Source organism: Manis javanica, chromosome 11 (assembly GCF_040802235.1).
Source record: "Manis javanica isolate MJ-LG chromosome 11, MJ_LKY, whole genome shotgun sequence".
In the NCBI taxonomy this organism is placed as follows: Eukaryota; Metazoa; Chordata; class Mammalia; order Pholidota; family Manidae; genus Manis; species Manis javanica.
Window position 1 is genome coordinate 94,186,866 of NC_133166.1, and position 12,408 is coordinate 94,199,273.

At 37.1% G+C, this 12,408-nt stretch overlaps 1 protein-coding gene across 3 annotated transcripts in view; it reads left to right on the top strand.

Annotated features, from left to right (window-relative positions):
- Nucleotides 1–12,408, top strand: part of PLA2G4A (phospholipase A2 group IVA) — a 169,665-nt gene that overhangs the window by 102,462 nt on the left and 54,795 nt on the right. For all 3 annotated transcript variants that reach the window (XM_037009886.2, XM_017681139.3, XM_037009887.2), the window contains 2 exons: nt 2,777–2,814; nt 6,024–6,165. In XM_037009886.2, coding sequence (XP_036865781.1) covers nt 2,777–2,814; nt 6,024–6,165 — 180 coding nt within the window. The remainder of the gene's footprint in view (nt 1–2,776; nt 2,815–6,023; nt 6,166–12,408) is intronic.

Genomic DNA, 12,408 nt, shown 5'->3' on the forward strand with positions numbered 1-12,408 from the left:
AGTTGATTTTCCTTTTATGTGTTAAGTGACCGGGACAGGGAGGTATTAGATATATTCAGGAACTGAATATCTTACTATATAAATTGCTTAGAGACCTGCCAGTTGGGAAGCCAGCTTTTTCCTGAGCATTTTCTGTCAAGAGGTGGCACATGGAAAAAGGAAGCCCATGCCAGCTTTGGATCTTTTTTGTTGTGAGAAAGTCTATGTTGAGTTGTAAGATTGTTCTTTTAAATTTCTATTCTCCCATGATGCTTTTGCCCTCTGGAGATAAAAAACAATAAATCGAGTCTCATTTTAATAGCAGCTTTCATGTATTTTGTTTTTGAAAAAAAAAAAGAAAACAGACTGTGTTTGACCCATGTTTTGTTTTTCTTACTAAATTTTCTTACTCTTTTAATATAAAATATTTTCAAAGCCCTCTTTGGGAAAGATTCCATTTGAAACTTTGAAATGGGAATAGATGTAATGTTCTGGAATATGGTCTGAGCAGTGCTGTCATTGGTACGATAGACAGCAATTACATTAATTTTTTGGAAGCCAGTGTCCTTTTTGACTTTTAACTGGACTACGATTCATCTGAGCATGTGTAATTCCATTTGTACAGGGATTGTGGATTATTTTATTAACTTCAAAATAATATTTGCATGCTGCTTTGATGAATAAAGCTTCATAGAATTCCATACTTGAGAAGAGCTGTCTGAATCAGACCAGCCCTTGATTTTATCTCTTAGCAAGGAGGTGTTTCTTGACAAGCAAAGATTGCCTGACGGGTTCCTCCTCACACATACATGTGCAGTAATTAAACAAACACATATTTTTCTTTTTGGGTGAATATTTTTTTATTAAGGTATCATTGATATACAATGTTATGCTCAGGTTTCACATGAGCAGCACTGTAGTTACTACATTCCCCTCTATTATTAAGTCCCCTCCACATACCCCATTACAGTCACTGTCCATCAGCATAGTAAGATGCTACAGAGTCACTGCTTGTCTTCTCTTAAACAAACACATATTTATTGATTATGTGTTGTATGGGAAATACATTGCAATGAACTAGTAAAAGAGAGTTAAATAAGTTGGAGCTTACAGCTTAGTGGGAGAGACAAATTTTTGTACAGATGATTTTAATACCTTTTCTTGACTGCTAAGATTCAGTACTGAAAATTAACTATGAACTTATTTTTTTAACCTTTTGGAAAGCTGCTTCTAGTTTTTTTTCCATCCTTTACAACCAAATAGAAAACAAAGCCAATAATCTATAGCATTGTATGTTGGTTCTAAAAATATCCACTTCACATTTTAAAAAGCATTCTATTCTATTTGAAGGTATTGAACAGGTTCGCTCTAGCCATATTCTTACAGTACCTGATACAATAAAAATAATGGCACCATCTTACAGTCATGCAGAAACTTCAAAATATTTTCTCATTTGGTTCTTAGCAATCTAAGGCTCCATTATTCATAACTAATGACAGGGATAGTATTCTGAAGGTCTTTCTATACTACAGATTTATAGTCTTTAGAAAGACACCTTTCAATACCTCTTTTTCTCTGTGGCTATCCATCTCTCTCTTTTCCTTTAAACCAAAACTGACCCACTGGCAGAGTGGGGTCAACTCAGAAGTTTGATTGGCACGTAGTGTTGAAAAAATAAAAACCTGAGCCCCACATCCCATTTGCAGATGTGTCTTGAGCTGACCACTGTTGGCTAGTTCCTGAGTCTTCCTGCCCACCTGGGATAGTTTTTTTTGCAGAAAAATTTGGTATCTCTGCCTTCATATTGTATCTGTCCCTTTTGCTACTGAACTGAGTCAAAAAGCTTCTACTCAGCCCTGCAGCCTTGCACGTATGCTTGTAATCATCAAAAGTAACTTTGCTCTTGACTTAATTTAATGCAGCCAGAACCCCACCTGAAACTCACCTCCCTCGAGGAGATGAAGTATATACAAAAATGAGAACGGGATTGTCGAGGACTTACAGGAACATTATGGCCAGACCCGTGTCAATGAAGTGACTGGAGTCAGTTGATCCAGGACAAGGAATTTCACAGCCTGCTCAGACCCTTGCTAATGTCCAGATGTCTGAGCTCCGTCATCACCTTCTGATCTCAACCACTCCCTGCTCCCCCTTTCCCTAATCAAAAAGAAGCTTGAAATCAACCCTAAGTTAAGATGGTTCCTTGGAACATGAGCCTGCCATCTTCTCAGTCTTTCTGAATAAAGTCACTTTCTTTGCCCCAGTACCTTGTCTCTTGACTTACTGTCAAGTCAGGTGGCGAGTAGCGCAAGCCTGGACTCAGCAACATTCTGTGTTCAGTTTACTGTAGCCCATACCTGTCACAATTGCTCATGTGTGAATTTTCACCCAGGCTTTCTTTAACCTCTTTGGCCTCTGATTCTGAGGCCTAGACATAGCACCTGAATAAGAGATACAACAGCTTCCTAGTTTTTCGATCCCAGGAAATTTTTATATTTTATGAAAAATGATTGTAGAACTGCCCTACTTCATTTTAGTAAAGGAGGAAAACAACCATGTAGAGGGAATTCTTATGTTTGCTAAAATGACTTTAAAGAGGCTTATAAAAAATACCAAAAAAATAATTATTGGGATACACCTCTATCTTTGGGTCTTCATGGAGCTATTTTACTGTTATTTTTAGGGATTTTTTTAGGTTAAAAATAATCTGGCACTCAAAAATTGTCACTTTGTTTGCATTATTGTAACACACATCCATTTTGTGACTAATATACCCTACTAATGTTATCTGTTTTAGGTCACTGAAATGATTCTGGAAATGTCTCTTGAAGTTTGGTAAGTACATTTATGTTGTTGGATGGAAAACATTTGTGAGTGATCCACTGACCTATTTTTAATTGTTAAAGGGTTTACATTTAATGTGTAAAACATTAATTTTAAATAAGCTTAAAATATTCTTTGCTTAATTTTCCTGTAGTTTTGTGGTTAAATAGTAGATGTCAGAAGCAGGGCTTATAGAAAGAGTCCTTCCTCAAGTTATATATCTGTTTTCATAGAAATGAAGACAATTATTGAAGCCTATGTTCCATTGTTGAGATAGATATTAAAAAACATGAAAGTAAACATAAATAGAAAACTAGAGGGAAAACTGAAAATTGACATTATTTCTGCTCATACTGATCAGCAGGACGACCAGTGGTAAAGTTGCATGAAGCATGCTGCTCTTTCAAAGTGACCTCCAAAGTGAGTGTCGGAAAATCATTTATTTTCAAATGGTCAATCTTTGGGAAGTCAGGCCTACCTTGAGAATTGGCCAGTCTCAGATCTAACATTGAGTTCAGTAGATCCCACCTCTCTCAGTCTCTCTGCATCTCTTTGAACATCCTATTGAAGTGGGTTTTACCAAAGTTACTAGTACACATGTTATTTATACATACACCACATAGGTTAGTGTAACATTCTTATATCTTGTGATTTGCCAAATAATTTATGATGGTTATGTTGACATTGGATTTAGGTATTTCTTTCTCTTATTTGGATCCTTAGAACATGTTGATTTGACTTGGTAAATTATTACATCAGTTACCACTGTCCCTCAGCATATGTCAGGAAGTATCAATGGACAATCCAAGTTATTGGGTTGTATTCTTTTGTGTTATATTGATTCTTGCTTTGAAAGTGGTATATTTTGCTATGAGATTAGAAATATTTTTGTTGTTTGACTGTGAAAGTAATGCTATTTGCTTTAGTGGGAAATGGTCTTCACCAATAAACTTAGAACCATATTATGTAAAAGAAATGGGCTTTAACAGAGCACAATTATCAAAAAATGTAAGAAAATAAAAAACTCAGCTAAGTAATACACATATGCCAAGAAGTAACTTACTATATATTTATAGTGAACTTTACTAAGGCATATATAAGTTTTATATGTTTGTCTTGAATCTAAAAAGAAAAAATTAAATTTTCCATGGACTGTCTTCCACTAAACATAAAATAAAATCAAGAAAGAAAATTAGAGAGTTAAAGACAACAAATACATAAAGGGAGAAATAAATGAACCATACTTCAGTTGCTGTATTTATAAGATTACTCAATGTTTTTTGAATTTTCTTTTTGATATTTTTATACTGATATCTCCTAAACTTTAATGGTCATGACTGTTTGTAGACTGTTTTAAAACTCAGATTTCTGGTGCTTAATGTACGATAATGATCGGTATAGTATATTACAAGGAACATGAGTTCCAGAATGAGAAGTCCTAGATTTAAATCTATTTACTAATTGTTAGCAGTTGAAAGATTTCTAATCACTTTTTCACTCATTTGTAAAATAGGAAGAGTACTTTATAACCGTATCTATTGTGATGATTTAATGAGATGTTCTTTCTAAAGAGCATTTCTTATCGGAAACTTTTCCGCATGTACACCGCATGGGCATAGTGGTACTATTTGTAGTAGTTAAAAAAAATGGAAGCAACATCAATGTTCGTGGATAAAGAAATTATGTTATAATCACATAATGAAAATACACCATAATAGTAGAAATGTTTGAATTAGTTCTATTTACATAAATACAGATGAATCTCAAAACCAAAATGTTTAATGGGAAAAAATTAATTTGCATAATAGAGTTGATAGCATTTATAAAAAATTAAAAACCTGTGAAATGACTCTATTCTTTAGAGAAATAATATGTATTTTAAAATTACAAATAAAAACATTGGAATAATAAAGAACAAGTTTAAGGTAGTGGTTGCCTCTGAGGAACAAAAATAGAAAGCTGAGGAGGATTCACAGAGACAACTGTGAGATGTTTATTTCTTAAAGCGGTTAGAAGACTATAAATTGTAATTAATAATAATAACAGAAAAAGGGTTTACCTTAAAAGTTGACTTTAAAAATGCTAATTCAGTATCTTACTCTTTTCCTTCGTTGTTACATAATCTTCATAATAATCAAATTGAATAACTGTAATCCAATGCTTTGATATACTATAACTTAATGACCATTTCCTTACTATTAGATCATGCAGTTAAATGACCTTTACCAAACTTACAATTATTTTCCTTAAAGTAGATAGCCAGACATAGATTTACTCAAAGGGACTACACATTTTAATTAATCTTGATGCTCATTATCTAAACACTTTTCAAACGTGTTTTGTGAATTTATATTCCTAAAATGAAGGTGTCATAATAACAGTGATACTTTACCTTTTCCAGTACTGGAATATAGATAGTTAAACTATTTTTAAGTTATTTGTTTATTTATTTTTGTGCTTGTTTTTATTTTTATATTTTATATTGAGAGACATACAACAAAATGTACAAATCTTCATGCTCAGCTTGATGAATTTTTACATAGGCAGGCATTCATGTAACCATCAGTCTGATCAAGATACCAAACATTCTCACTAACTTTTTCTCTTTTTCTCCCCTTCATCTATTTCATCCATACCCCCCACTCCTCTCCCTATGGCAACCCCTCTGAAATATTTAGTGGTTATCTGAAGTTCAATTGTTCATTGACATTAACAATGACAATTAGGAGTTCTTTTCTTTGCCACATGGGGGACATCCATTAGACAAGGCCATTTTTTAAGGTAGTATTTCTGTAAGTAAGTCCCTTAGAACAGAGCCTTGGCATGTTAGCGTCATGTTGTGGAGCGGTGGACAGAGGAACAAGGGAAGGGATTCTTGATCAGGTGAGTTTGGGAAATACTGTTTTAAACATCTCTAAACAGGTTTCTTTTCTGAAGCACTTCCCAAAGTCTTTATTATCTTAATATGGCATTTATCAGGTGTTGTTCGCTTGTGTTTTCTAAAACATCTCATACTCCTTGTTTGCCAAAAACATGCCCTGGAAACATGCTGCTTTAAGATAACCATCACTTTATACTGTTGTTTCAGATGTCCTACCTGGAAGTGTCTTGGGGGAGTCAGTGAGCATGTATCAGTGTAGCTATCAGGGACTTGTGGGAATGGGTGATGCATAACAATGCTTCTGGGAACGCTGGTTCATGACTTCCTGTTTTATATGCAGTTCATCCCCAGACCTCCGATTTAGTATGGCTCTGTGTGATCAGGAGAAAACTTTCAGACAACAAAGAAAAGAAAACATAAAGGAAAACATGAAGAAATTCCTGGGTCCAAACAATAGTGAAGGCTTGTGTTCTACGCGTGATGTGAGTTGGAAATTTTTTGGATGTTATTGTAACTTAATAATAGTTTTGTACTTTCTCCCAGATTACACCCAAGTATGGAAAGATTGAGTTTGAGTGTTATTTTTCAGTTTTTTAAGATAAGATTTGGTTACTAATTAAGCTAATTTCATAAATGGAAACTCTTTGAGGAAGATCATCACAAATTATGCCATATTTAGTAATATTGATCAGCTACAGTTCTTAAAAGAGGCATAGACATACTTATGAATGAAGAAGGTGTTCGTTTCATTAGTAGGAAATGTTTAGCCTCAGATAAAAGGATCACTGAATTTATTTTGATATAGACTAAATTCAATATGGACTTAATTTAATATAGGCTGAAATTAAATAATTGTGGGAACTATCAATACTGAACAAGGAGATAATGCTATAAATATTGTTAAATGGTACCACAAACAAAAATAGGTACATGTGAATAGCAGAGATATAGGAAATATTCCAAATTCTTAATATATTATAGCAGAGAGTTAAAAGATACCATCTAAAGTTGACCAACTAGTTAAAATTAATGACCTCTGAATTATATTTTTAATAATCCTAGTTATAGATAAATATAAAATATTTTTGTGAACAAATAATTGGAAGCATAATCTTTCAATTATACTTTAACTTCTTTTTCTTCCCTTAAATTTCAGTAAACTAAATGGAATTTTTTTCAATAACTTGTACTGTATAATCCCATTTTTGGCTATTTATTCATCATTTATTTCTCCACTCATCTATCAATCATCTCTCTACATACTTACTTGTCCATCCTTATGTCCATCCATCTATTGTCTATCCATCTATCTGAAATCTATAAAAATAAATTGCTGTTATAGTCAATAATACTGTATTGCTTACTTCAAAGTTGCTAAGTGAGTTGATCTTAAGTGTTTTCACAAGAAAAAAATGTTTTATAACTCTGTATGGGTATGGATGTAATCATACTTACTGCAGTGATCATTTCATAATATATAGAAATATCAAATTATTTCAGGTGTACATTGTACACCTGAAACATGCCATATTATATGTCAATTATACATCAATAGATTTTAAAAGATACATTATTGTAATGATGCTCATTAAGTAATCATGATGAAATTTCTTTGTAGTGGCATATCAGGTAATTGTTTACTTATTTCTTTGAGCTTTTCTGTTACTTGAATATTTTAAATACTTAATTTATTTCACACTCCCACACATGCACGCACAGACCAGGAAATCCAAGATCATTGTTAATTAAGGACAAAATACAACTGGGAATGAGACATAGATTCTGAGTGAGGGAGCCAGATAGGCACCCCTGTCCCACATGTGCTTGCCCATATCCAAATGTGTTTTTGGGTGGAGATTGGGATAGAAAGCCAATCTGCTGCTGTTGGAGTGGCTTGTGTTGTTACGAGAGCAGACTCTAGATAAAATGTTGTTTATGGGGAATTTTGCTGAAAGAAAGCTAGGAGGAGAAGTGAAATCTCCATTGAAGTTTCAATTTAAAAAACACAGACATCTCTTCACCCCTGCATCTTGCTTGCCACATACAGATCTTGGTAGTGTTTGTGGTTGAGTATGGTCTCCTGTTAATTAATCCTTGAAGATGCTTCCTTTTCTACATATTACTCAGAAGTTTCTTCCTGGAAAATTTTTTTGGTTTTGTTTTAATTGTGTAACAAAGCATTCAGCAGCAGTTCTACACCTTCTTTTTGTCTCCATCCTTGTTTGGTATTGTTGTACCCTGGGAGCAGAGAGATGGTATTTCAAGTTCTGTTTCATTTTTACTGTTTCTCATTTGTTGAGACACTGTGCTAGGAATTAGAGATGAATAGAGCTGAAATGGTTAATACTGAACAGTCACTTTCCTAGTGGGAGAGAGACATTGAAGCAGGTAAAAACAGTGATAAAAGTTCTTTAAAAAGAGGTGTGAATGAAAGGATGTAAATACCTTGCAACGGGGTGACCCACTCTCTCTATAGTAGAGATGATGGTGATGGGGTTCAGAACACACCATCCCAAGACCCAGCACCTTGGCATTTTGACTATTTTAAGATGAAGATATTTGAAAAAAATGGCAGAAGCAGGAAGGTCTCTCTGACTTTCTCCCACCCTTCTCTCCTGAGGTAGGGCATTAGTCCCTCATGTGAGAGCTGCCCTCTCTATACCTGGAGGAGAGGAACAGCCTTTCAAAGACAGGGAGGGACTCGGAAGAATCTGAATGGGTCTTGGTGAATGTCTTCCAGTTTACCATGCTTAGGGTAGGTCACTCACACTCTGTGACCTGTTACGTTTCTACACGACTGGCCACTCTTCATCAAGCCCAGCATGAAACATTCAGGTCTTCCTGGCTTTCTGGGGCTCTTCATTTCCTTATGAAGGCCCCCATGTCATGCAAAACTTACCTTAAATACACCTGTATGCATTTCTTCTGTTAATATCTCTTGTCAGTTCAATTTTCAGCCCTACTTAGGGAACTTAGGGACCTTAAGAAGGTCAAGGAAAACCTTTTTGTCTCCTCCAATGGAAAGTCCTCCGAGAGTTGAAGACTGTTAGCCAGGCCTTGCGGAATGAGTTTGCCAGGAAAAAGAAAAAAAAAAAAAAAAAAGGAGGAAAAGGATACCTTTGTTAATTCAGGGCCATCAGCTTCAGTTGGGAGACCCTGTCTTGTGATTGCTGTGTTTCCCCGCATGTTGCTCTCCGGTTATTTGCAACAATTATTTCTTTCATTCCCAGCTGCTGATTGTCCCTCTGCTCCCCTCACAAGTGATAGACTTGCCTCCTAATCAGAGAGAATTGAAAAGCCGTCAAATCCTTCATTTCTTGCCGTAGGATTGATATACCCCGTAACCTGTTCTCGTCCTTTGCCACTTCCTTCTTGGGGTCAGGGGAGGAAAGAGCCCCTTTTCTTTCAGTTAGAAACTCTTAATATGTCAATAGTCCAGTCTTTCCAGAGCCACGCCCCACCAAACTGTCTGCCTGTACCTCTGTGTGAACTTTTCCTATAAAAATGTAAACGTGTTTTAAACTCCAATATAAAGAGAAAAGAAGAAAGAAAAGCAAAAAAACACCCCTTCTCCTCTCTGCTCTATTTCCCTCCTTATCTGTACAGACAAACTTATGCAAAGTTTTCCACACAAGTTCATTCAACTTCTTCCCCTTTCCCAGGCTTCTGCCTCATTGTTCTAGTCCAGCCCAGTGCCCGGTGCTAATAAACGCAGAGGATCCTCTGGCCCTGCGTCACCCAGCCCTCCTGCTGTAAATGACATCTCCCTGCTCTTTGAAACATTCTCTGCCCGTTCCTCCCCCGCTTCTCTTTATTTTCATCCTGCCTCTGTGGTTCCTTCTACCAGGTCTTCTTCCTCTGTGCTATTTATTTAAATATGACAGTTCTTCAAGACTCAGCTCTAGGCCCTCTTTCTCTTTGTTCTGTACTCTTCTGAAGAATTTTCTGTCCCTTCCATGATGCCGCACAACACCTGTGTGCTGAGAACTTTCACGTGTGTATCCACAACTTAGAACCTCTCTTCTGAGCCGCAGACCTGAATAGCTGTACACCTACTGGATTTCTTCACCTGTATCCTTCACATCTCAAACAGCAGGTCTAAATCTGAACATGATATCCTCTCTTCTCTGTAACTCTACTAATGCCTGTTCTCCATCTCCCCACTTTCCATTCACACTGAATTCAGTGTGGTCTTTGAAAAACATGAATATGATTTTACCAAACCCAAGCTTAAAATCCTCCCAGTGCTCTGAGGATGGGCCTCATAGCCTCTCTCCAGCTCCATTTGTTGCCAGTTCATCCCACATTCATCACCCCCTACGACCACTAGGTGCCCCTTAGTACCATGTCCCCACAGGACCCTGTCCATTCTTGTTCTTCCACATTATTCCTTCCCCAATACACCCCTCTGTCCACCCCACCCCCTTTTCAGTTAACTATCACCCTCCCATTCTATAATCAGTGCATAGTCTTTGTTTTTTTTTGAGACTCTCTCCCTCATCAAGTCCTCTGTCCCTTCCCCAAGTCCAAGTTAGGTCTCTCAGTTACGTCATCTCTTATGGCACAAACATGCACATGGACCTCTCAGCACTGACCACAATTGCGCTTTAAAAATAGCTGTGCAAGTACTCACTTAGTGGTGTTTTCCCCATTAGAATATATGTTTCATGAGGACTAGGAGAGCGTCCGTGTTGTTTTTATTCCCAGCACTTAGCATAGTTCATAGCCCACAATAGAGCCTCGTAAGTCTTCCGTTGTATGAGTTAGCACACAGATTGAGACAGTGGTTTGGCGTGGCCTCCAGGGGGTGAGCGAGCTGGAGAGAGAGGGAACTAGTGTAGAGCTGTTACCAAGGAGACACAAGTTGAGGAGAAAGTTTGGATGAGAAGTGCCCATTTGAACTGTTCAGTCACAAGTACCTGTGGGGCAGATTGATACAGGTTCCCGGGGCCTCTGTTCTTAGGTTTTCCTTTGCAAAAGGCAAGTTGCTGCTGCAGCTCCTAGGCACTCCGTATTTGGTGGAAAGGAATCTTCCTGGGAAAATGAAATTTGGCCTTCAATATGCATACAAACTGGCTTCTCTGCAACAGAATGAGGTAATTTATATTTTTCTCTGGGATAGTCTTCAGAAATAGTAAATTCATGTTTCTGAAAGTCATTCCTAGAATTAAAGCTTTTCCTGTTGTCTCAGTTTGGGTGTAGACGTTTTTCTGTTGGCAAAAATAATCGGTTTAGATATATTCAGCACCACCCATTCTCATAACTCAAGGAGCACTTCCCCATTTGTACGTTCTCTGTGGCCAAGAGTCTCCTGAGCCCCGCTGCTCCTGCTCCGTGCCAGGAGCCTCACTTTCTATTTAGTACTGGCCAGTCTGCCTCCTTAAGGGACGGAGAAGTGGGCTGCTGGGGCAGCTTGCCAGAGAAAGAGCAGCCCTGCTCCGTTCTCAGCGCAGAGACTGTGCTTGCCTTGTTTGCGGTTTCCAACAGACAGTATCACGCTTAGGACCTCGGGGTCAAGTTGCAGTGTTGAATGAGTTCGGACGTGGTGCATTTGGGCACATTGCTTCACTTCTGTGCTTCACTTGTAAAATGGGGACGTCTCTTACGAGGGTAAAACAATGAGCTGATGCTTGTAAAGCACCCAGCACAATGTGTAAGGCACGTAGTGGTTGGTTCAGTGCCGACAGTAGCTATTACACATGTATCTGGGTGTTGCTGTTCTGTTGCGTAACACCTGAGGACAGTCACTGTCAGATTTAATGACACCTTAGCTTTCCTGGATGGCTAATGAATTAGTCAAATAGTTAAGGTTTTTCATAACCCAAGAGTTTATTCTTCTAAGCACTAAGCCTTAAAAAATTTTTTATTCTCTGTAATAAAGTTTAAACGTTTATTGATTTTTAATATTTTAGATGGACGTTTTTCTAAAATATGTAACTCCCTGGCCAGATTGAACTGACCTGAATGTTCTCTTGTCTGCTTCTTTTGCAGTCGAAGGAAATCAAATTCTTTCGCCATTTCTCCATTCTCTGTATGTTCCCTTGAAGAAATGTCTTTAAAACATCTTTCATCAACTTTGTTGGTGTTGATTTAAAATCTGATAAACAAGCTCATTGTTAGAACGGTGTCTCTGAGTAGTGTAATTTCTCCATGAAAAAAAGGGCTGAGATCTGTCTTATGAGCAAGATCTATAAGACTTTGAGCATGGGGATTTTTGACATATTTGGATTGTTCAAAGGCTGTTCGACGTTTCCAAATTACTGTTTCTGACGTGGAGTGAAATGCTGCTCTACAGTTTTACATCTCCTGGTAACTGACCATAACAGAGCAAAGCTGGGTGGAGACTGAAATCTGGAATTTGAATAGTGGGGATATGGGAGGAGGGCTTTTTACATCAACTTTCATCAGAGAATAAAAGAGAAAGTGTTTCCTCTCAAGGCAGAGCATAAGGAATATACTTCAATTTAAACAAATAGGTAGTTTTGGATGATGATAGAAGGGAAACTTAAATAATATGTTGGCTAAGTACTATTCTTTACCTAAGTTTGTCATATAAATTAGTGCAGGAGGCGGGATGGGGGAGAACAAAGCCAGTCTCCAAAGGAGGTAGAAGAAATCAACCTTGAGTTGTCTATGAAAATGTACATTCCTTATGTTTATGCTATTTCCTTCCTCTAGAATAGCTTTCTTCTTGTTTCTACCTTCATTTCGACAGTCACTTTATG